At 39.5% G+C, this 26,700-nt stretch overlaps 1 protein-coding gene across 9 annotated transcripts in view; it reads right to left on the bottom strand.

Annotated features, from left to right (window-relative positions):
* The window catches only part of CASR (calcium sensing receptor), a 91,948-nt gene that overhangs the window by 12,445 nt on the left and 52,803 nt on the right, over positions 1-26,700 (bottom strand). For all 9 annotated transcript variants that reach the window (XM_072812270.1, XM_072812265.1, XM_072812261.1 and 6 more), the window contains 3 exons: positions 14,078-14,505; positions 11,379-11,685; positions 7,071-7,955 (listed from right to left, as the gene is read on the bottom strand). In XM_072812270.1, the coding sequence (XP_072668371.1) occupies positions 7,071-7,955; positions 11,379-11,685; positions 14,078-14,262 (1,377 nt within the window). In that variant the 5' untranslated portion in view covers positions 14,263-14,505. The remainder of the gene's footprint in view (positions 1-7,070; positions 7,956-11,378; positions 11,686-14,077; positions 14,506-26,700) is intronic.

Below are 26,700 nucleotides of genomic sequence, written 5' to 3' on the forward strand. Positions count from 1 at the left end.
ATTTTTTTTTCTGGGGGGAATAAGTCCTTTGTGGTCTTTTTAGAAAGCTGCAGCTAGTTATGTTTTGCACATCATGTTTTTGGTTACCGGCATACATTTATTTCTGAGTAAACATTCAAGACATGGAAAAAATGGATTATAAAACTTCTACCACACTTTCTGTGGAAAAAGAAAGTTGGAATCACCATAATGTAGTAATGTTGGTATAATAGCTAGGAGTGTTCTGAAGAAAAGGGTAATTTCCCCCAAACAACTGTTGCATATATGATTGACCACGGAATATGCCAGAAGATGAAGGGAGCAGCCAATACCTGAGATATGGGACTGACAGTCCCTTAGTAGAGAGAAAACCAGAATTATTCAATTGGTTGAAATAAATTAATTCAAAATAATTGCAGAAGGGACCAGCCTCTTTCCCTTTTTAAAAATAAATAAATGCCAAAATAGATTTTTTTTAAAAAAGTTTCCTTTCTCCTTTTAGGGATATCGATCAGTATAAATTAGGCTAAAAGACTGTTCCTGATAAGATTCTTAGGAAGCCTATGTCAATTAAAAATGAAAATAAAATTTAATGATTTCTGTATCTTCCTGTCTCAGTAATCCTATTTATATTCTTTTCTTTCATACTCTTAAAATTCTTAAAATACTGAAGTGGTATTTTCCCCCATCATTTATCACATTGGTAATGAAGAGGTAAGTTTCAGCCCAAATTTATGAAGTCAGAATTATTGTAGTTTTTTTTTTTTTTTTTTTGCATGAGCATTTTCTGCTTTTTTTCAGACCACTCACCTCCTCTTATCTGTGCCTATGTCTCTGTACTGTTTTGTTGTTATCCACTTAACCCCTGTCTTCCCTCAGGGAGCATTGTCTCATTCTCTTTCTTTATTTGTTCATTCAACAAGTACTTATTAAGCACCCAATGTGGGCCAAACAGGCACTTTTTTAGTGGCAAGAGATACAATTATATTCAAGATGGACAGAGAGATGTTTGGTATACTCGAATTTAGTCAGTCGTGTCTACTCTTACTTCTTTGCACACCATACTTTGTCTTTGTGTCTGTACACGAAATCAGTTTCAGGACAGTTGGTTCCTCTGGTGATCACTCAGACTTAAGGCAACGGACCACTGTCTTCACTATGAAACCACTGGCTGACCCGACAGCCACTTAAGAGCTAGAAAGCATGTGCCCAGAGGGACAACGGATATGCAGCCTTTTTTTTTTTTTTTTTAAACAGTAATCTTGGTATTATCAAGGCAACAGACTCCCTGGGGCAGATGTGGGCTTTCTTTCTTACTGGCTAGACATGTGACTTTGGCAAATCATTTTGGCTTCTTTGGGTCTTTGGGTCTTACTTTCCTTACCTACAAAAGAAAAATACTCAAGACTAATATTTTACTGAACACTTGTTATGGATAGGAAGTATCCTAAGCACTTTATACATTTTAATAATGTCATCTTTATAAAATGAACTTACACATTTCATGATCTCCATTTTTCAGGTGAGGAAAGTGAGACAGAGGCACATTAAGTTACCATCCAAGGTCATACAGCTATTTAGCAGCAATTGGGTTTTAGATCTAGTTAGTTTGACTGTAGAGCCCAAACTGTCAACCGTTATACTATATATTATCGATTCAGATGTAGGAGTCAGACTAGATAGTCTATCTATTACATTGTCTATTGTTAGTTGCAACAGGTTAGTGTAAAAATTAGGTTGAGAAGATGGGTTTATTTTTAGAATGGGATTGTGGAGACATGTCTAATGCTTGTGGCAACACAAAGGGTCTTAATTGGAAAAGTGGTTTATACTGAACAACATCTGTCTCCATGCATGGCCTAAACTTTCCCACTCCAGGGACTTTTCATTGTTTTACATTTTTAATCAACTATATTGAAGTATAGTTTACATAGGATAAAATATACCTATATTAAGAGTATATTTCTGAGTTTTGGCAAATATGCCTGTGTAACCACCACAACTATCAAAAGATTCCCGATGTCCCTTCTAAGTTAGTCCCCACCTCGACTTGGAGCCCTAGACCACTCTGGATCTGTTTTCTTTCTATTTTTAGAGAAAAGATATCATATAAGTATAATAATAGAGGAGTATGACTTTTTTTTTTTTTTTTTTTTTTTTTTAGTCTGCTCAGCATGATGTTTTGGGGATTTACCTATGTTACTGGGTATTTGCCTTTGCATTTGACATTTTCTCCAAGGCATAAACCCTTTCCAAAAATCCTGCCCATCCTTCAAGGACAGATGATATCTTTTGTTTTTGTTCTTACTTCAAATCTTAACCTGCATAGTATTACAGGGTTTCATCCTTACAGCAGGTGTATAAATAAGATCATGAGTCCTGAATTTTCCTAGTCAAAATTTGTACCTTGTCCATTAATAATCATATCTCTAAGTTATAGATAGCTTTAATGTTTCTTTCGGCATGTTGACTTTCAAGTTTTGCATTTGAACACCTAATTTTCTACATTAATACCTTGCATAACAGGGAAGTTTGAGTTGGAAACTATTTCATCCATAAAAGCAATGATAGGGAATCTTTAAATTGATAATCATTGACCACCAAAGAACAACATACATTACAAAATAATTTAGGTATTTCCCCCAGAGAGAAAACTCTTCTTTTAAAAATATATTTTTTTAAATTTATTTATTCATGAAAGACACACAGAGAGAGAAAGAGGCAGAGACACAGGCAGAGGGAGAAGCAGGCTCCATGCAGGAAGCCCGACATGGGACCTGAGTCTGGGACTCCAGGATCACACCCTGGGCCGAAGGCAGGTGCCAAACCACTGAGCCACCCGGGGATCCCCGAGAAAACTCTTCTTTTGAAATTTTAAAAGAAGGGTCTAAAAGTGCCATTAAAAAATATAAAATTTTTACTTCAGATTACAATCCAGTAAAATATACTTCTAAATTGTTTTACTTGGGGAGAAATATGAGGAAAGTAAGAATAAGTGAAAGTGAAGAAGAGGGAAAACAGCTAATGGAAAGACTTAAACATAGAAGATGATATACGGACAAAGAAACTGACAGGCTCATAAAGTTTTCTTTTCATAAAGAAAACTCAACACTGAGAAAAACATAGTAAGAGAGTGACAAGTACTTACAAATGCACAACTGAGATGGTCACATACTATCTTTTATGTGGTAATATTTCCATCTTGTGGCCTTTTAGGGTACTTCCTCCAAAGGATTTTAAAGTCAAACTGTTGTTGCTCATTTTAAGGATAAGTGGGAACCACCTCTCAGCACATACTCTAATGGTTAATTGAAATAAACCAAAGACCAGAGACTAGAAACCACTCCCCCCCCCAACTGTTGTCTAGGATCTCCAGATCTTACACATGGCATCACAGCCCAGAGGGAAAATGGGATGGGATGTACAAAGCACCTCATCTACACAGGGGTGAATGAGGGATGGTTTACACACATAAGGAGACTATTGTTTCTTGCCCACTTCCTGTACTAAGAGTGTTGGGAAGATCCAGGACCAATTCCTTTCTTTAACCTCAGCAATATTTTCTTATCTACCTTCCATCTCTTTTGGTTTTCACCCTAATTCCCCCCCTCTCCAAATCCCAATAGTACTGGCAATTCCTGGAAAGATCAATTGCATTTGACTACAGTTATCACCATGGTTCTGTCGTGATGCATACCTATGTTTTGACTAGTGAGTGGTTGGTGTACTGTGGGGGAAAGTAGGAAGCATGCCTTATGCACAATCATCCTGAGAAAAGGAAGAAGGTGGTTCTGTACTTACTTGTTCACATGATGTTCCATACAAATCTGATTGTTGCATGTAACACAGGCTTATATAATCAGAGCCTAGTGTACCTGGGCCAGAGTGATTGGTCCAAGGATGGGTTGTTGGGTTGAACACTTCTCTGCAAAGACTCCAGTTGTCAGGTCAAATCAACTAGATTTCTATTCTTTCTTTCGTTTATTCTACACATACTCACGTGTCAGATGTTCTGAACACAGTGCTGAACAGTACAGTGGAGAAATCAGAGTGAAGAGAGAGTTGAGGAGCAGTGGAGAAGGACTTGGGGTCTCCAGGGTGGTCAGAAGGGAATTGTGTGTTGCGTGCTCATAAAGTATCTGTTAGTGATACCTTTAAGGCATATGAATGGATTGACACATTTTAGGGCGAGCAAAAGTCAACAAAAGAAAAAAAACTTGTGATTGACCCAATTAAACCAGAAGCTCAATTAATAAAAATCTATTTCAGCCAACTGAAGAGTTATGGAAGCTTAAGTTGGGTATTAAATAGCAAAAATGAGGAAGAAAGAGTGGTCATAAAAATGTGTGTGGGAGTATGACTTGAAAAGAGCTCTAGGAGAAAGTGGGTTTTGAGAAAGTTAAAACTTCATGGCAGACAGTGGATACAGGTGACAAAAATGATGGCCTTTCAGGTGTGGGATATGATCTAAACAAAAATGCTATGCCAAAACCTCACAGATGCTTTGTGGAGAGGTGCCAGGCAGGTTGGCTTATAAGAGAATTGAGAGAAGGTGGGGGTCAAATTCCAGGCTGAGATACTTGGATTAGATTATATATACTTTATGGGTGATAAGGTTCCATGTAGGTCTTCATAATGAGAATGAATAATTGTCGGTCCAGTTCCTGAGAGAGACATGTCCAATATCTTAAATTCCAGAATGCCCACCAAACTGCCTGGGTTCCTGAGGCTTAAAGGAGACTTACAGCAAGTACATGGGGCATTTTGGCCAATGACCACATGTTATTCCTCCCTAGAGCTTCAACCCTATTTTCCTATCTGTCTCCTCTCCTGGATGAATTGTGCCAGACTGTGTGTGAGCCAGGAGGGCACACCTTAACCTATACTAGGGTCAGCTGAGGTGTCTGTGTGGTGGATGTTCGTTTCTGCTGCTTTGGTTCTTTCTTTTTTTCGCTTCTTTTGGTAATGGCATCCTGATTTCCCTTTAGGGATCCACTCCCTCTCTTACTCTTAGTCTATATAGTTTGAAAGGATTCCACTCCTAGCTTCAAGGATGGATATGTAATCCTGGACTGGTCAATCAATGTGATTTCTGGGACTTTGTTAAAAGATTCTGGGAGGTAAGAGCCCAACAGTAAAGATTTTATGAGCCTGAAGCTACTGTAGAGGCTAAAAACTGCAAACCCTCAGGGATAAGGAACAGAGATGGAGATGAAAGCATCTACTTGTATGGAATACTTCTATGACTTTCAGCATTATGAGCTACTAGTAACACTAGTTTCTTCTGTTTAAGCCAATTTGGTTTGGGTTTTCTACTATATGGAACTAAAAGTCCCAGTCTTAACTATAGCCTCCTTCTTGCAGCTTTTTCCCATATGCCAAGCTTTGGTCTTGACCCACTGGATCTTACCTCCTTGTTTGGAGAGGAGCTACTGAAGAACAAAATTGTCAAATTACACACTGGAAGCCTCTTTCCCCTTCAACCTCACCCTGGTCCTATAGGCTTTTCAAGAGCTGGCTGGAGTCTTCCTTTCGAGGGATGTGGAAGGGAAAGGAGGAAAGACAACAGTGTTTACTGAAAGATTGTCCTTTTATTCCTCCTTTTAAAAACGCCATTCCTTATCATCATGGCTCCTGAAGTCTTTTTTGTTTTTAATTGTCATTAGAACTCCTCTTTTTTTATTTTTGCCAGGGTGTAGGAAGGGGGTGGTACATTGCAAGTAAGGAAACTTTAAGTATCTCATGGAGGTGAGAAACTTTAGTCAACAGTGACACCTGAGTGAGATTTTCCCCACACAAAGGGCTAAGAAGTACTTGTGGCACTGGCACATTTTGCCACCCTAGACAGTCACTCTCGATCCCATGGGAGTCTCTAAAATGACTAACAACATAGACTGTACATTCTTTGTTTCTTGCTATCCTTTCCCAAGGGTCTGTGGTAGCTGGCTTCTACATACACAGTTGTTGTAGTTATCATTTTTAATTGAAATGATTGCTTAGAGGCATACTGAAATACTGCCGTAACAATCATCTATTTAGAGCTTGAGAATTTATAAATTGCTCTCATGTATGTCATCACATTCCATCTTCAAAAGAATCTTGGGTTGAAAGTAGGCTAGATATTAGGTCCACTTTATAGATGAAGAGACTGACTTCAAGCAGTAGCTTGCCAAAGATGATATAGCTAGTAAATGCAAGAGCTGAAGCTGGAGGCTGGGTCATTCAACTCATATTCAGGAACGTCCCCATCCCCTCCCCCTAATGAACATGCACTCCTGATAGGTCAGTCTGGAACTGAGGAAAATAAAAAAGAGTGTAGAACAAGGTTTCGTTGAAAAAAATCAAGGTACTATGCAAGACATGAACAGTTATGTAGGATTTAAGTCAGGTCAGACTTTTATCTTCAGAAGTTCTATGAAATGAAAAGATTATGATGTCTCTTTTACATGTAATTCAATTCAAAAATACAAAACAAGACTACTATAAAATGAGTGTAGGAACTCCACCTTCATCTAATTATTTTCTATGATAAACACTTCAGTGTTTCTTTTTGAAATATCCAATATCAAATCTTTTTAAGAAGAATTTTTTTCCTGTGCCCTTGATTTGCTTGTGTCCTAAGATTAGTTGGCTTATTGGGTGAATAATGATATGGTAAAAGTAGTGGCTAAACACAAGAACTCTTGTTGTATGCCCCTCAGTGTATGGAATATAGTGGGTGCTCAACAAATATTTGTTATAAGGGAACAATATCTGTAATTTAAACATTGTAAAAATACTCCACACAGTATTAAATCTGTTCCAGGATATTTAAAAACCTTTTGGGGTCATACTCTAGGTATTCTAAACCACTGGATTAAAGAACAGTTGAGCCAAGGGTTTAAACAGATAATCAAATTAAATGACTATCAATTTATCAAATATCTGAGTCAGATGCTCAGATATTTGAAAAGGCAATCTGAATCCAAAGCTACATATAGCAACACCATTTAGCTATTGCCTTTTTGAGATAACCACTTTATCTGTCTTGCCCGGATCCACCCAACTCTGCCTTAATACACAGTGAACTGCCATCTAAGTGAAGGATGTACCTGCCAAGCCTCAACCTTCTTAATATCAGCACAGGAACCGTTGGTGAAGAGCCCTCTCCCAGGTAAGCATGTATATATATCTTGCAGGGCATGAGCAATGGAATAGACTGCTAAGTAGACGTTGTAGGATATCCGTAAGTGTGTATAATCCATATAAGGGGTCTCCACACTACTGATGTTCTCATCTCCTGTGCAAAGAGGTCGGAAGGCAGTGGAGCTGTTGCTTATCCTGCCACCACCTTCTTCGTGGCCTCTCAGGAAAGTGTCCATGGATAAAGGCCCTTTAGCACCTTCTTGGAGGTGGCAGTTAAATGTTTCTTCCCAAAACTCCTTGGCAAAACCGTTGTGGACAGACTTTCTGGGATGGACTTTCTGCAGGAATTCCCGGAAACCTGGGATCTGCCCAGCCTTCAAAGCAAATCCAATGGTACCTCCAACCACATGGAAGTACTCGGGCATGGCAATCAAGGAAGAGCTGGCCCAGGCCTCACTGGCCAGCCAAATCCTTCCTGTGATATTTCGCCGGACGATCTCCTTGATGAGGGGTTCAAGGTCTGGGCCACTGGAGAAAACAACAATGACTTTGGCTGTGGAATTCTGGATCACCTCTACCACTTGCTGAATCTCTTCCTCATCAGAGTACTGGGAGATGAGTTCACTGAAGTCGATGCAGATGTCCCTCTCCTCTGCTTCCTCTCGGAACTTCTCAATCCCTGGCCGGCCGTAGTCATCATCAGCTGCAATGGTGCCCACCCAGTTCCAGCGGAAATACTCAATAATGTCTGCCATGGCAGTGGCCTGGTGTTCATCATTGGGGATGGTACGGAGGAAGGACTTGAACTGATTCTTATTGCTGAGGAGTCTGCTGGAGGAGGCATAGCTGACCTGGAAAGAACACAGGATGAATGAGTGAGTGAGATTCCAGTGAGTGAGGCTGTGTGGACGTGGTTTTTTGAGCATTCATTAATTTAATTTATCAAAACATGCTGTTCACTGCAGATGGGATGAAAGGGTGAAGACAGCCAGAACCTGTTCCTCTCCAGTGTGAGCACTCAACATCTGTCAGTCTTTGAGGGAACGTTCTAGTTCTCAGTGGGTGATTCTTCACAGTACAACCTTCAGAAATGGGTCTGGCTGTAAAGTCAACCCAACAATAGTAGAATCTACTTGTTCTTTCAAGGAGAGCCTTCTACACTGTTCCATAGTTGTTCCCAACTTCCCCTGTGCTGCCTCATTGGTTATATCTATGGACACATCTTTTTCCCGTTAGGTTCACGTTCTAACCTAAATGTTTTAGCTTCCCCTATACTATGACGAACACTTTGTCCATGACTCACTTCTGGAAGGAATCAGGTTCCCTATGGGTTATAAACCAAAGGTTCTTCAGAGAAGCCTGAAGGGTCCTCTTTCCTATTTTTGCCTAGTTTCTCTCTTCCAGTTTCCATTTATTCCCTCTCTTGGTAATGAAACAGCGTTTAATAGTTCTTGTTTTCCAGTTTTCTAGACAGATTTTAAAGGAAACACAGTTGAAAAAATTGGGGGGGGGATGTATTTTTAATATTTCTCACCAGTTAAAACAATTAGTTTTCTATGTTCAGCGTTTTAAAATGAATTTTCCAATGTATTCCTTCTTATCAATGAATAGTTTCTACATCAAAAACATGAAAGACATTGGTGTATGAAAGATCAGGGCCAGGGCACCAGGGTGGCTCAGTCAGTTGAGTGCCTGATTCTGGATTTCGGTTCAGGTCATGATATCAGGGTTGTGAGATCAAGCCCTGCATTTGGCTCTGTGCTGAGCATGGTGCCTGCTTCACATTCTCTCTCTCCCCCTTCCTCTCCCTCTGCCCTTCCCTTTCTACCACCTCTAGGCCAACTTTGCTAAAGAGCATGATTTTTCTGATAAAAGCTTTGATTTTGAAAGTTACAATATGAAATTGACTTTTTTCTTTTATCAGAATAAGCCCCTTGCTGTTATGAGAGTTCATGAGGTGTAGGTAGTTGATTAAGTAATTTGTTGAAATGTTATTGTTTTAACAGAGCTCTATTTGCAGACCCAGACAACAGGCTTCTGAATCATATTTTTGCAAATGAAAAACCTACTTGGGCATTTTGTAAATTCATCCATTATTGCTTACTACTTCTTTGGAAAAATGGGCTGAAAGCATTTTTAAAGGATTAAAGTTACACACATATATATCTACTATGGATATGTTTCTCTTAAAATGCATTTATAATAGTTGTCCAGTTAAAAAAAAAACAACTAGAAACATGGGGATAAATACTACCTCATTATCTGTCCTCCCAACCAACAAACAAAGCAGAACAAAACAAAAAACCCTTAAAAATACACAAAACTTTTGTTATTGTAAGAGGGAAGAATTTTATGAATGATTCAGAAAACTTCTAACCACAACTGTCCTGCTGGGCTGCTTATTCTGTCCACTTGATGGCATGAGTGGCATAAGAAATACCCCTGGGCCTTGCCCCTACCCTGCACAGCAGTGGCTGCCAACTCTGCTGCATATTAGGATTACCTTGGGAGCTTTCAAAACTGCCACCCAGACTGCATCTCATATCAATGAAAACAGGATCTCCGTTTCACTCATATGGGGAATATAAAAAATAATGAAAGGGATTATAAGGGGAAGGAGGGGAACTGAGTGGGAAAAATTAGAGAGGAAGACAAACCATGAGAGACTCCTAACTCTGGGAAACAAACAAAGGGTTGTGGTAGGGGAGGTGGGAGGGGGTGGGGGGTTGGGGATGGGGTGACTGGGTGTCCGGCACCAAGGAGGGCACTAGATGAGATGAGCACTGGTGTTATACTATATGTTGGCAAATCGAACTTAAATAAAAACAAATGAAAAACCAAACAAAACACCAGGATCTCCGGGGTAAGAGACCCAAACATCAGTATTTTTAAAGCTCCCCGTGTGATTCCAACTTGCAGTCACAGCAGAGAACCACTGCTGTAGATACACTCAACAATGTTTTGACTGAGAATTATTATAGCCTTCACAACACTTTTATAATTCGAATTTAGCTTAACCTTGTCTTTCATCCAAACCACAAAGAATCAAAACCTTTACTTTTGGTTCTTTATTTACTTGGTGGCAATTATATCTTGTGCCTCTTGGCTACAACAACTTACTTTAACAGTGTATTTAAAAAAAATACTGTACAATATGCCAAATTCATAAGATGCATATTTGCATATTGCCCAACACATTTACTGATAGGGGCATTGTTAGATCATCTTGCATAAAAGTTATAGAGCCAGGGCTTCCCCATGGGAAATACCTTTAATTCCCTGAAGTAAAGATTCGGGAAATGATGACAAGACTTTTTTAGTTGCCACATGCATATAAAACGATAATGTCTACCACCAAGGAAATGGAGACTCCCAACATATAAATGTGAATTTCTCAAAGGTGCTCCTACAAATTTGAAATATTAGACACTGAAAAAGATAAATTCAATTGTGATTCATAATTTAAAAATTGATATAAAGGATGTTCAAAATTGAGCCGATTCTCCCCTCAATGGACATTTAGGTTGTTTCCAATTTTTCACTATTATAAAAATGATGTCATATATCTATGAATATTAACATGAAAAAAGCTTTACTTCATAGGGGAAAAATATGCAACTTTGAACAAATGTTCATCAAAACACTTGTTTCAGTGAACTGTTTACTAGTATTTGAGACATCTCCTCACCTGGGTTGAATTCCTGCAGGATGGACACTATTGATTCATATATGCTCTATAAATATTTGTTGAATGAAACAGAATTTTTTCCATTTCTAGAACATGCAAGACAATGATTAAGTTCCTGTTCTGTGAGAAAGTATACTCCGCTTCCCCCTGAGCTAAACTTTCAACCAGAAGATAGGCAGACTTTTAAGGGAATAGGACTAGGGACAGATATTTTGAGTTGAAAGGTGGGGTTTACATCATATGGTTTCATTCCTTTTAGTAAAGTCAGAAGGACGGCCATTTATTAAATAAAGGAAGGGAGTGGAAAGTAAATGACTGAACACTTTGATAAAAAAGACAAAGTTCTATATACAGTATACTTAAAAGAATTTTGGAAGAGTTGTGAAGGTTTAGTTGACATGGTTGATGCTGGAGTCTCAGAAATCCCAAATGGTCATGATACAGTGCCCTGACTAATTTAAAGGTCTTTTATGCTAATGTAAAGCCAGAGGTAGGAAAACAGCAAGCTGTAGGGACACTGGGCATGGCAGTCCTTATGTCCTGATTCCTGTTTACACTGCTGCCCCATCTGAGAAGACCTGTGTACCTGGGGGATGTAGAAGAGGCCCAGCAGGTTTGCCACAGCCGTGGAGATGCCCGAGCCAGTTGCTCCCACCACAGCGATAGTAGAGGGGATATGCTCTGAGCAGTTGCAGAACTCGTCAAGGTTCAGAGAATCAATTTTATTCTGTGCCACAAAACTCAGAGTGGCCTCCAAGGCTTTAGAAACGGTGTTGCAAGTGTCAAATATTCTGTATCCCAGTGTCATGTTTGGAAGAAGGGCTGGGCTGCTGTTTATTTCCTCGATGGCAAATATCATTGCTTGTAACCAACGAAACCCGCGGAAATTGTACCTGGAAGAAAGAAGAAATGGAAGGAAATGGGAAGCTTTCTCATCAATCGCTTGAGGATGGGGACTGAGCAAGGCTGGGTTTGAATCATGGCTCTGTTACTCTTTGGTTTCGTGGTGTGTTCTTTGAGACTCAGACAATGGGGACAATGGTCAAGCATTGTAACATGGGGACAATGCTTACCTCATATGGTGGCTGTGAACCTGAGATAATTATGCAAAATTCTCAGCCTGGTGCCTTACATAGAAGGAGCAATGATAGCACAAAGGTTGTTATTAGAATAGAATGAATAATTTGTATCTGTTTCATCCAGCAAAGAGTTTGAAGTTGCTGATATGAAGTATTAAAAATAATACAGAGATTTTAAAAAAAGGATTAGGGAAAATATAAAGAAGATTAGGATTTTTAATAGGTGGGAGCCTAGAAGTAACTTCAGATTTGCAGAGTCACAAATTTAGATTATGACATTACTAGAGGTCAAAGGGGAAAGGGAAATGATAGATCTCATCTTTGTAAACTAACGAACATTTGTAGGAAGGCTGTTTTTGGGGGTTATTTCGGGGTGGTGGAGTGATGGGTTTTATAAATGGGCTTTTGGTTTATTTATATAATCTGTTATAAAAAATGAGCGTGCATTGCTTTCCAAAGAACATTATTTTAAATAAATATCAAGCAGATTAAACAAAGAGAAGTAGGGTTAGTGACTTAGTTTTCACTCTCCCAGGATCTGGCTCAGAGCGAGGACTAGGTAAGTGTGTTGAATCAGTGTGTCAGTCCCCAAAGGGGGAAATGTAATAACTCCACAGGCTTTTTCTTTATGTGGTAGGTTACTTGAACTCAATGACAGGAGGTAAGAAATACAATTTGCTATACTCCACTCTATTGTGTAGGTTTTTAACTTTTAATGTGTTTTCTCTTAGTCATTTTCTTTATCCATCACTTTTTTGTTTAGCTATTTGTTTTAACCCTGAAAAGTTAAGAGAGGTTATAGAATATTTCTTTACATAAAATACTTATCTGATTTTACTATCTTTCTTTAACATAACTTAAAATTATAGTATTTCGGGGCTTCTTGCTTGATCTTAGGAATATACGTAGCACATGTGCAATTCTGTTCAGTAGGGCACCTGTCCACATGGGATGTGTGAGGGGATATAATTAGCCTAACTGAAATTCTGTACTTAGTTTTCTGTATTCATGAGAAAAATGTAAAAATGTTATCTAATTTTCCAAATTCGAACATGAACGGAAATCGTTTTGTTGGAGCAATTAGTTTTCATTTTCATTTTCCAGCAATCAAGAAGAGCAGAAAAAGTGCCGGATCCCTTCCGAATGTTGCAAGTCTCAGAGAGAAAGTGGTATTTTCTCTTAGAAGTTGGGTAAAGACTTGGGGTACAGTCATGGTCTCTGATATCTTTGTGAAAGGAGGTGATACATGGTCCATTCTACTCTGCAGAAGTCAGATCTTGTTTGATGGAATTGTGCCTAATTCTAGTTGCCATATTCTAGGAGAGTCGTGATAAATTAGGGAGCATTAGATGAAGGGCGATGAGAATGGTGAAGTGTCTGGAAATCATGTCATGAAGTAATTGTTCAGAAAACCAAGACTCAGGCCTGGAAAATAAGTGATTCAATGGGACATGTTAGCTGTCTTCCAATGGCTGAAGAGAGAGTTCAGTGAGAGACTTAGATTAATTCTGTGTTTTCTCCATTGGTGTTAGGTGTATTCTGTTTTGGGTAGGAGGATTTTGGCTTTTTAGAAGAAAGACCTCCAAAATATTGTGGGTTGCATTTTGAAGGTGCATGGGTTATGCCAACCACTGAGGTTTCTTTCGACCCTAAAATCCTTTTTTTGGAAAAAATGAGAGTGAGGCAGCCAACACTCAACACTCAACACTCAACACTCAGCCAACACTCATGCAAAGGGATAAAACTGAAGACAGGAATGCCTATTAGGAAATAGTTGCAGAAATCCAACACTCAGCCAACACTCAACACTCAGAGCACTTAAGGTAAATGGGAGATTTTACTACTCAGATTTGCAAGACCTAAAACAAATTTCCTTCTAGGTACTTAGTCTTTCATTAGGCAACACTGCTGCCAGGTGAACAATGATGATTCAGTTACCATGTGACCAGACACATACTCCCAATAGGCCATGGATTCTTCTACTCAGTATCTTTGACATTTTACTTTTTGAAAAATTTCTTTTAAAAAGGGGAGTAGAATAATTTCAGCATGACTACCAATCACCATTTTTGAAAAGAGAGAACCAACTTTTTTTTTTTTTTTTTTTGAGAGAGAACCAACTTTGAATAAATTACTTTGGGTTTGGTAGAGTTTTTCTACAACCACCAGAAGACAAGAGACCCTATGACTTGGGTCCTTTCCTTACCTGATACATTCCACAGACTCCGGCCTTGACTTTAGATCTTGATCTTTGGCTGCTACTCCAAAATGAATAGGAAAGAGCCCCCCAAGGATAATGTCCCCTTTCTTCTGGGCTCGTTGGTCAGGCCCATAGGCAGAAGTGCACCAGGTGATTGCCAAGAGGATCAAAGAGCAGCTGTGAAATGCCATAGTGATGCCTTCTCTCTTAGGGGGAGAGACAAGAGTGCTGGTGGTTTGGGGGTTGCTGGAACTTTCCCCCTTAGTGCAGTTCACTTCCTATAGTGGGGGCACATGTCTACAGAATGATTAATAACGGAATGGAAGCTGTGATGTTTGAATATCCATTTTTGCCTTTGCCATCGTAGACTAGTAAGGTGGGTGGTCCTTGAGTCTTTAGAAGCCACATTGTGGAAAGAGTGTCTGTGATGCTTTCTAAAAGAAAAGAGAGACAAAATGAATGAATTCAGCTAAGCCTAAGTCCCATCTTGTTATGATGACTGCATGCAACTGACATGGCTTAGAATTTCCATTTAGAGAGGCTGAGGAGTAGCAAGAGGGGAAGCCATGACTTAGAGTCTCATTTTTATAGCACTTCATGTAAGATACAGAAAACTTTACTTGCCCATATTGGAGAAGGACTGTGTTCAGTTGTGAGGCCACATTTTAAAGAGGTAAGCTAAGGCCTCTACTGATGCTGTTATTGGATTTTAATCCATTCATTCTTCTGTGTGAATAATGCACAGAATTTTCTTAGTAGAAGCAGTTCCTTGCATTATTATAATATAAATGACATTTTATTCAGCGCCTATGTTCTTACAGAAATACAGAATGAGTCATATTTAAGTTTAAATCTGGCTTTAAATCAATCAAAAATGTCAAAAAAGGCCACCTAATCTATATTCGTCCCTTTTTTGTACCTTCTTATCACAGATCTCTGGCTTCAGTTTATAATATGACACTCTATAAACCTTTGAGGAATAGTTCTTATAAAGGATGCAGATAAATCAAAGGTCAGATTATGTTTAAAAGTTTCAACAGCTGGATCTAAGGAAAAGTCCTTCTGCTTTAGCACAATTATCCTAGTGGGAAATCTTTGTTCTTCTCACTCTACACCCTCTCACCCATTCTCTGGGTCAAGGTCAAATGTTGGGTAACCATACAGCTTCTCCTAAGGTTCAGGGCCAGCACTGAACTGTCATCTGGCCATCTCCACCTGGATGTCCCACACGTGCTTCCAACTTGACAAGCTCTAAACTCACCTTCCTGCCAAACTTGTTGCTACTTCCTTGTTTTTTAATGTCAGCAAATGAAGTACCATTTACAAAGACACAAAATAAGGAGTTATCCTAGACTCCTCTCTCTTCCTATCATTGCCTTTCATATTCAAACAATCACCAAGTCCGGTAGACTCTGCTTCCTAAATTTCTAGAATCCATCTTCTCCTTTCCTTTTCTGAGGCCATCTTAAGTCTGCCAGCATTTCATATCTGGATTTCTGCAACTATTGCCTAATAGGCATTCCTGTCTTCAGTTTTATCCCTTTGCAGTCTATCTTTGCAAATCTTAGGATGCCATGAAACACCTGGTTTGGAGCACAGGCTCTGATGTTAAACCTGGCTTTGAATCATAGTCTCACTGTTTTCTAACATATGACTTAGGTAAAGTCATTTTTCTGTGATCTCAATAAAATAATGCATGGAGAGATCTTAACATAGTGTAACTAGTAAACTCCCAGAAAATGCTAGCCACAATCCAACTTTACTCTTGGTGGTCTTCTCTTTGAACTTCACACTCCAGTTATACCAAAATTCCACCAGTTCCTCAAGTACACCAGGCCTTTGTAAAATCCCAGGCCACACACATGCTTTTCTCCCTCCTTGGTCCCTCTGGCCCAAACTTTGCTTGAAACACATCTACTTATCTTTCAGTTTTTAGATGCTCATGACTGTGGGTATAGCTTGGCAAACTGGGGCTTCTGTGTGAATGGAGAAAAGAACTCCTATGGGCCAGACACAGCCCTGCACTAAGGCATCCAGCTTGGGAGTGAGGCACAGTTTGGATTTCCACCCATACTAATCCCTCATTGTGCAGTGAGTAACTTGCAGGACTCTTCAAGGAGGCCTTCCCTGGACCCTCAGACTAGGCAGGTCCACCTATTATAATCTTTTACATCTTGGATCTTGGAGTTCTCCTGTTGGGAGATTTTTCATATTTTATTATGATTATATGCATAAATGTCTGATTCCAGAGCCCAAACCCTTAATCATTGTTACATGCTGTTTCTTGCCCTGTAGGAACCCCACCTTCTCCAACAATCATTCTAGCAGAGGATACTGGGACCCACGTGGAAGGAGTACCCCCACAGACACTCAACATTCATGGAATTGTCTCTAATAATGTCTGACCATTCATGACCTCAGGTCTGAACATCCATGATCCATCCAGAACTACCCTGGAGTAGTTCTCTGACTCTAGTTCTGCATTTAGATTTTTGGCTTCATTTCTTGGATCTTGGTCATGCATTCATTCACACATTTAATAAGTACATGTATTAAGGACTGGAAATATAAAGGTAACAAACATATGCATGTTCCCTGCATATTATTGAACCAGGCATTTAGCATTTGTTGTGTCAGGTCCTTTATACATCCAGTGTTTTTTTAAATTTCACAACTGCAGTACCAACTCCACTTTCCAGGTGGGGGAATAGATTCTCCATATATTCAGCTTACTCAAGTGAGAAATTCTGGCACTTGAATTAAGAATGCCTCAAGAACTCAGAATTTTAAGAAGTCCCGAGTAGGGTACTGAATTAGGAGAGGGAACATTATGACTGGTTAAGGTAGGTCACTAAGACCTGTTAAATTTTTCCTGTCAAAGATTAACTACTTGGAGAAGTTTATTAACTTCATTAGTCCATTCAAGAGAAAATTCATGGCAAGAAGTAATAGATCAAGGAGAGATTTCAGGTCAATTTGCAGCAGTTAACTCCACCAGTTTAATGCAGTCTCCAAACCACCCTTTTTAGCCCAATTACGAGGGCCTAATTTGCTTTAAAGCTGAATCATTCTCGATCCTCTCTCTCTCTTTCCTCCAATATCCAATCACTTTGTCCTGCTGAATCTACCATCTCTCTCCACCCTGCCTTCTCCTTTTGATTGCTGTTGCCACCGCCTTACCCAGACTCCCACTGCCTCCCTGTTTCCTTATTGCAAAAGCTTTCTTTTCCTTCTACCTCACTCATGCTGTCATTGATAAGGACAATCAGGGCAGTACCAAGTGTGATCATAGCACAGTGGATTAACAATTGGAGTTCATCAATGTGACCTCAGCTTGCAGTAATGAGAATACAAAAGTTCTTGAATAATCACTAACACTTCAGTTGCAGTATCTGCAGTAGAGACATCTGATCGTATCCCTCATGTCTGTATTCCTTGTATGCCACACTAAAATCATTTTTAGCTGGGCATGTGGTTATCCAAAATGAAAGCCTCCACCCCAACTTCCTTTATAATCATGTGTGGTCAATGGGATGTAAGCTGAAGTGCCTGTGACAGCCTCCAAGAAACTGCTTAAGAGTTAGTGTTTATCCTTTGTCCCTTCATCCCTCTACCTTCATTCTGCTGCATGGAGGTATATGTGGCAGGTGGAGCCCATCTTGAACCCTGCACCATATCTTAGGGAATGATGGTACCATGACCTGATGATTTCATGGAGCAGAACCTCCGTATCAGACTGTTTCTGGGCTCTTACACGAAAGATAAAAAAGCTTCTAGCAGTATAAGTCATTATTATATTTCGTCTTACTGTAGCTATATCAAGTATCTATCCAAAAGTCACAAGTAAACTCATTTGTTTTCCTTACTATAAGTTCATTTCATTTAAATCATATATAATCATGTTTGTCCTCCTGCAAAAAAGTATTGTAAACACAAGCTAAAGCTAGTATTTGTTCTTTATCTCAATGGCAGATATATTTGGAAGAAGAAATGACCCGTGTACCAGCTGGTTTTATGTTTAGAAAGCCCTTGAAATCATGAGGAGTGTTTTAGTACTAACAGATGACCGATCACTGAGTTCCTTCCTAATCCAAGAGATGTGGGATGGCAGGTCAGGGCAGACTGGTCTATGGCTCCATAGGTTAATTAATTTGCAAATTCATCTGCAATCATTTGTTCATCCAAAAACATTCATTGAGCTCCCCATATGTGTTAGACACTAGGGAGTGCAAGGTACCCAGGAGAGAAAGTTGAGATTGCTGCCTCCAAGATGCTCATGGTTTAAAAGGAGACAGAGATATGTATTCTAAGTAGAATGATGCAAGTGCTAGAAGGAGGCATGAAGTAGGTGTTGAGAGAGTACAGGAGGAAATACTGCCAGGAGAATTAATTCAAAGTGGGGACCACATGATGTGATGAGCACTGGGTGTTATACTATATGCTGGCAAAATGAATTTAAATAAAAGAAAAACAAGCAATATATTTGTACCTAAAACAGGAAGGAAAAAAATAATTATGTCTGTATAAAAACCCCCCAGCAAAGTGGGGACCAGAAGCTTCCTGAGGGTATGGCTTGTCTCTTCTCATCACTGTAGCTTGGCACCCAGCACAATGCCTAGAACTTAGTATGTGCTCCACAAGTATCTGCTGAATGAATGAATGAAGCATGACCAGTAAAAACCAGGGGCTTTTTTGGGCAACTGTAGGAGAAACAGAAAAGGGGTCATCCCACAAGACCAAAGGTTCCTGAGGGGAGGGTCTTCATCCTGATTAAAGTTGCATTCCCAGCACTGAACATGGAACCTGGTACTGAAAGGCGCTCAATATCTGCTGAACTTGCATTTGTCCCAAATGTTCCAGAGTCGAGGGTGAATTACCAGAGGATAGAAGGGCGAGATTAGAAGGCAACATTGCCACATTTCAATTTCCATCAAAGTAAAAACCACCCTGGCTCTTGCCCCTTGGCTTTAACATTTCCAGAAATTGTGTAACTCTAGAGAAGAATGATTTTACCTACATTTCAACTAGAGAAAACTGAAGCATAGATCTTCTGAACATAGGACCACTCAGTTAAAAAACAAAAACAAAGACCCAACAAAAACCAAAAACCAAAAACCAAAACACTCAGTAAATATGAGGCATGGCAAGCTCAAAAACTGCAATTTCTTGATCCGTAGGCTGCAGAAATAAAAATTCTAGGTTGCCTAGAAAAAAGGCGGTTATGAAACCAAAATTGATTTCCAGTAGAAATCATCTATCTACATAGAGTGAGTACATTGATTTGTCTGTGATTTATTATACTATAATCTTTGTCCTCTTTTGTCATACTGATCATAAAGACAACTAACAATAAGGCCTGAAGCCACCGTGGCAGAAAGGTGAAATGTGTATATTTTAATGAGGGTGACTAGGGAAAAACCTGAGAAAGTTCAACCAATAATCACAAAATCCGTGTACCTGGCTCTGGTTACAGCTTTCTTTACCTCTTGCTGAGGACACATCCACAATATGGGTTTTTATGCACACCTGGTGTGCATTTGCTCAAGAATTAAGGACATCTTATCTGCCATCATTAATGTGACCATTCCCAGTTCTGTGTCAGACTTCATTCCTTCTGTGTTAAAGCAAGGGACATCTTGCTTAAAAATGAGGGCTCTCTTTCAGCACTGGGGGAACACAAACTCCAGAGTCACACTCGGCTGCCTCCCTCCAGCCCTGCCTGCTGTTCCCCCCGCCAGCTGCACAGTTTTTACCCTCCATCTCCCTGACAACAGGTGTGACTTTTGGAGAGTCCATGCCTCATTTAGCCCTGGTAATGGCTTAATTGAGTCGGAAAAATGCAAGGACAGGAGCGTGATAAAAACCAGCTGAGCTGGGTTCCTGTTAGGCATTGGAAAAAGCTATCAAGGAAGGGAGGAGAAAAGATGAACGAGAGTGGGGAGGAGCAGCAGGGGGAGTCAAGCAAAATGGGGAGAAAGAGCCAACACAAGGCAAATAAAGGAGGTAAGTAGGAGAGGAAATGAACATTCATTCCTGTTTACCATGAGCTCCTTGACAACATGGCCTGGTCTGTCCCGTGGCCTGGTTCTTGGCCCAGAACCCAGGGGGGGGCTCCATAAATGATTACGTGAATGAACATATACATGGGCTCCCCACATCACAATAAACCATCTTAGGAGTTTGTGAAGCTACCTCAAGAAGGAAAAAAAAGAGAAGAAAGAAGTAGAATGAGGATTGAGGGAAGGTGAAAATTTCAGGGTTGAAAAATGATGAGAAATGCTCATTCTCTGCTGTAGAATCTTTTTTCTTTTATTTAAAGATTTTATTTAGGGAGAGAGGCAGAGACAAAGGCAGAGGGAGAAGCAGGCTCCCCACGGGGGAGCTCCATATGGGACTCAATGGATCCCAGGACCAGGGATCACACCCTGAGTCCAAGGCAGACGCTCAACCGCTGAGCTGCCCAGGCACCCCTCTCTGCCACAGAACCTTATGGGTTGAAATGTGTGCTGGCTTTGGGCTTGAACATTGCCTGGCTTCCACAACAGGATGGAGCAAGTTCCTGGGGACATAGGCCACGAATTAAGAAATTTCTTGTCCTGAAATGATTCCCTTCATGCCTTATGTAAGCTCTGCTGATGGATGTGTGGACACCTATGGACTTTTTTTTTTTTTAAGGTTTTATTTATTTATTCATCAGAGACACAGGCAGAGGGAGAAGCAGGCTCCACGCAGGAAGCCGGATGTGGGACTCGATCCCGGGACCCTGGGATCACGCCCTGAGCCAAAGGCAGACGCTCAACTGCTGAGCCACCCAGGCGTCCCGACACCTATGGACTTAATGAAATGGTTCAGGTGAAAAGCAAAGAGACGCAGCTCCTGTTTTTATAAAGAAAAATGCCAGAGCTTCAAGGGCTACATGAAAAATTAATTCTGTAGAATAATGTCTTGGTATTACCTTTCCATACTGTAAGGAGCCCTGATTAGCCAGGGTGGTGTTTTTCAGTCTGGGGTCCCAAGATGTGCTACTACAGTCTCCTCGGGTAAAATAAGTTTGGGAATTGATGTGCATTTGCCTCCCAAAGTCTCTGAGAAGTCCTGCAGTGATGGTCACTATAACCCACTCATCCCCAAATTTATTTCCGCATGGGACTCTTGCTAACAATGCTGTGAAACACAGGCTTGGGAGGGTTAACCTCGTGGAAAGCATTAAGTCCTTCACCGAAGCCTCCCCAAGTCTCTCTGGATGCATTTTTGAATGGGGAGGTATGTCCGTCCCCCACTGGGCATAGCGTTTCTTGTAATCCCAGGAATGAAATCCCAAAGGGTAGGATTGGAAAGAAGGAAGGACTGAGGAGGTGGGGGTAGCTGATGCTGACGCAGACTGCGTTCATTCTCTGATCTTGGGCATCTATGTTCTGCTCCCCTCTCCTGCAGGATATTTGCGCGGGACTCAGAAAGCTTCTACACCAAGCCTTCCTCCCTGCCACTTGCAGCAACTCTGGCCTAGAGTAGTGTTCCCCTGGAAGGACCTTTGGAACATGCAGTGGTGTACTGGTAACCTGGCTCTCTGGAGGCAAAAATAAAATAGAGAAAGAGAAAAGGGAAAAAAAATAAGGAAAGAAAAAATGGCCTGCTTTGTAGTGTTTGCCGAATATTCCCACTATGGCAGATTTCAAGCTACCAACTTGCAAAAATCCTTGCTATTGAACCCTTGGTTCTCACGGGCTGGTTAGAAGCAGTCTGTTGCGACACACTGCTGGGACCCAGCTCTAAGCAAATGGAAATGCTGGTCTTTGGAAAAACTGGCCCCAATTGTTTTAGGGACATTGTGAATTTCTCTTTCCTCTGTTTCCTTCTCCGCTCTGACTGGTAGGAAGCTGAAACCAAATTTGAGGCCCAGCTCTAGATAATATAGAAACCAAAGTGCATGTGTGTGTTCTAACATTACTCAGTGTATCTCTTTTTCTTCCTATGCTTATTTCTCCCCTGTTTCGTCATCCTATTAAATCTTTCATTTTTATAAGCAATGCTAGGGATAGAAACACAAAACCGAACACCTCTCTGGGGTTTTGCTATGGGGAGTAAGAAGTGTCCCCAGATAAAACTCCCTCTGCAGTTAGGAGGAAGGGGCCTGGGAAAGCCATTCTTGCCTCAGTAACTGAATGGGTAGATTTAAATGGATTGTTTGGGGAGACCAGGTCATTAATCGAAAATATAGAATTGTAGAGGTAGAAGGCACCTGAGAAGCAGAACTAGTTCACACTGAAACCTTTTGACACAACAATGTTTGGATCATGGTGGCCATTTTTATCAGGTGTGTAGGCCCTGGAATTCCGAAGTCATGGAAACAAACTGTGAGATTCAGCAATGAAAGGGAAGGGAAATCATTTTCTTCCCCCTCCCACCCCCTCACCCCCCCAATTTGTCAGTGTGTCTTAGTAGGAGCATTTTAGGTTTATAGGAGACTAAACTTACTTTCATTTTCAGCATAAAACCTATTATGGGAATTCCTGGAGTTTTAACCGGCCCTTAGGTGCACAGAGTTGGATTAATCAGAATCCTTGGTTGGTGATACATCCTCACCATTGGTCGCTGCCTGCCCTATTTTTACTTATTAAGTTATTTATCTTTTATTTATTAAATTTTTTTCTCTTCATGTATCTTTCCCATTATCCTAGCAAAGTTTTGCACTTTTTCTCTTCAAATTTTACGAGTTCTTCATATATTATGTATATTAGCCCTTAAACTGTGATATATGCTACAAATATCTTCATCTAATTTGGTGGTTCTTTTTTTTTTTTCTTTAATTTGGTGGTTCTTTGATTTTATTTTACCATGCAACTTAAAAAAAAATTTTTATGTAGTCAGATTTATGAATTATTTCCCTTATTGCCCCTGGATTTTGAGTTAATGTTAGAAAACTTTTCCCTACACTGAGTTTATGAGGAGCTCACTGTATTTCTTTCCACTCTATTAACTTATTTTCCTTTTTTTTTTTTTTTTTTTTTTTTACTTTTAGTTTCCTGGTCAGTGTAAACAGTTTATTTTTGTGTATGGTATGAGATATGGATCTGATTTTACTTTGTTTTCAAGTGGCTGCCTAGTTGTGCCAGCAACATTTATCAAAAAGCTTATCTTAAAATAATGAATTAAATAGCCCATCTTTGCTTCTGTGGTTTAGGATGCCACCTTTATCTATTCTATTCTTGTCTGTACAGCTATTTTTATGGCAGTGGTATTTTTATGGCAGTGGCAGTAGCACCCTGTTTTTGTGTTTTGTAATTTTTTTTACGTAGGCTTCATGCTGGGCTACAACAAGGGGCTTGAACTCACGACCCTGAGATCAAGACTGAAGCTGAGATCAAGATTTGGACTCTTAACCAACCAAGCCGTGCACGTGCCTCAGTAGCACCCTGTTTTAATTATGGGGACTCCTAGTATAGGTTAGTACCTGGTAGGACTAGTCTACTTTTAGAGTTTTTATTTCTTTGTGTGTTCCAGGCTATTCTTACATAATTGTTTTTCCTTATAACTTTGGCATCAACTTGTCCAGCTCCATAAAACAAGCTTGTAGATATTTTTATTGGGATTGTGTTATATTGATATCTTTATGGTGTTGTCTTATTCAAGTACTTCAAGGATGCCTTTCCTTTTGTTTCAAGTCTAATTTCATGTCTTTGAAGAGTGTTTTCTCTCATTGGTTTTGTATGTTGTTAAGTTTTTTTCCTAAGTATTTAATTACTTTTGTTGCTATTATTGAGGCTTTCTTTACCATTATGTCCTCTAGCTGATTATTATTTGTGTTTATGAAAGCTATTGATTTTTGAATGCTAATTATATCTGCTGATGTTTTACTGAGTTCTTTTATTATTTAAATTACTTCCATTGTTCACTGATTCTCTTGCATTGTCTGAAGATATTTTTACTTTTTTATTGAGATAGATTGACATCTAACATCATATTAGTTTCAGATGCACAACGAAATGGTTGATATTTGTATGTATTGTGAAATGATCACCACAATAAGTTTAGATCCATCACCATACATGGTTATAAATTTGTTTTCTTGTGATGAGAACTTGTAAAATCAACTCTTTTAACAACTTTCAAATATACAATACATATTATTAACTATAGAGTCCCCATGTTGTACATTACATCTGATGACTTATTTTGTAACTAGAAGTTTGTACCTTTTGACCACCTTCACTTTCTTTATTTCGAAGTTATTTTTAATAACGAATAAACATCCTAGAGAACATTAGTAGTACCCTACCTGTAGGTTCCCCTCTTGCATTCTGTGCTCCTATCTCTCCCACCAAAGAAACCATCATCCTGAACCATATGTTCATCATCTCTGTTTTCCTCTCCACCCCCTCCAAACCCTGCTTTAAAAATTTTCCTTAAATCGTAATAAAGACTGGGAAGATACACATCAAAATGTTGAGTGATTTGTTCTCAGGGATAGAATATAGGTTTCTTCCCTGTTTTGTGTTTTGGTTTTGAAACTTAAAAAAAATGTATGATTTTTTAAATCAGTAAAGACATGACCATAAAATGTTATTTAAAAGGATGGCCCTGTAAATAGACATAAATTGGACATAAACATTAAACATGAAGGAAAAACATTGCAAAATGATTTTACTATCTAGTCATACTATATATACTTTTTTTTTTTTAATATTTATTTATTCATGAGAGACACAGAGAGTCAGAGACACAGGCAGAGGGAGAAGCAGGCTCTCTGCAGAGAGCCTGATGTGGGACTCGATCCTGGGACTCCAGGATCACGCCCTAGGCCAAAGGCAGGCTCTAAACGGCTGAGCCACCTAGGGATCCCCAAAAAAGTTTTTCAAACGGTTGTAACCAGTTTATCTTCCCATCAGCAGTATATGAGAATTTCCACTGAATTTCTTGTTTTCCTTTTATATGGTTATGTTGTATTTACCTGTATTCCTAAGAAGCATTAAAATTTTTTAAAGTTGTTTTAAACATTATAAAGGGGCATCATGCTACACGTAATCTTCTGAGACTTACTTTTTTCACTTAATATTATATTAATAAGATTTATCTATATTATTATGTTACTATAGTTCATTATTTTGACTGCCGTATAATAGCCCACTGTGTGACTACATAATTTATTCATGCATCTTCCCACTGATGGGTAGTCGGGCTGTTTCAATGCTATGGCAATGGCAATTCTTTCCTTCAGGTTTGCTCCAGGTCTGTGCAGGCAACACAAAAGAGTTCTATGAAATGCCTGACTGTTCTTAGTTTCTTGCAAGATCCAAGGCCAAAAATGACATACCTCCACCATCCTATTTTAAAGAATATTTTTCTTTAAAGTTAACCAAAATCACATATATTTTAAAAATCAGGGCCATTTCCTTTTGCTTCCTTTTTCACTGCAGCAAAAGACCAGAGGCAGTAAACTCTTAATTCATTGAAAGGTACAATAGAATTGCCTTCCTTTTTTTCCAGGCTTAACAACCCAAATTTCTTCCAAACCTTTCTGCTTAAGGACAATTTAATATTTTTCTAGAGATAAATGTTAATATCCCGTGAACTTTTTCTAACTTCTTCATGTCATTTTTTAGAGTACACTAACAAAAATGGGACCATGCTTGAGACCGACCTGAGGTTGAGAGGCATTGTGTCCTGGTGCCTTTGTGACAGATCTCAGGGCATATTTGTTGCCTTTTGTCCACACACTGTAATTTGGCTGACTCACATCAACATTCTGGTCACCTAGGTTCTCCTTATTTTTCTAATATAACATTTGCTTTCACAGTCCTTTCAAAACCTGTATTTCTATTTAAAAAAAAAAAAACTCCAGATATATCACATTGCATTTGTTCAAACTGAATTTTATTTCTGAAGAACTATCACCCCCTGTTAAATTCATTTTGAATTTTGTTCCCATGTTTGAAGGACCATGTCCCTCTGACAAGAAATGTACTTGTTGGCCTCTCCAACTTTGTACTTGTTGGAGAACCATGAATTATCATTTAAAAAATAAGTCCTGAAAGAGGCTATGTTCAGTTGCCCCTATGAGAAGACTCTCCACTGGGCACTTGCAGCCATTCTGGAGGAAGACTGTCTCGAAGAATGGTAAATCTTCCCCAAATAAATCCATGTTGGTTTCCATGAGCCTGACTTTGAAGCTGGATTATCCAACATACCTTTACACATGGTGGAAACCCATCCAACTGATTTCTTGCAATATGGTAAATCTCAAGCAGAAATGTAATGCTATTGAATAGTTTTATATCTGTCAGGCACTGGGCTGGGTGTAGGGCAGTGGGTCTTAAAGTCAAGTTCCTGGTCTATCACCAAGAGCAACATCAACACCTGGGAACTTGTTAGAAATATAAATTCCTGCATCCCACCCTGACCTGCTGAGTTAGATACTCTAGGGGTGGCTGGAGTCCAGCAATCTGGTTTTAACAAGCCCTGTATCTAACGTATCCTCAAGTTTGGGAATTGCTGCTAGACTATCTTAACAATCCTTTTTTATCTGCATTGGCAAAGGCTAGTAGTCTATTCTTAGCTCTGAAAAATCTAGTTCCTAAGAGTAATTTTTTTTTCCTAAGAATAATTTCAAGATGAACTTTTTCCCCCAACAC

This window comes from Canis lupus, chromosome 35 (assembly GCF_048164855.1).
Source record: "Canis lupus baileyi chromosome 35, mCanLup2.hap1, whole genome shotgun sequence".
In the NCBI taxonomy this organism is placed as follows: Eukaryota; Metazoa; Chordata; class Mammalia; order Carnivora; family Canidae; genus Canis; species Canis lupus.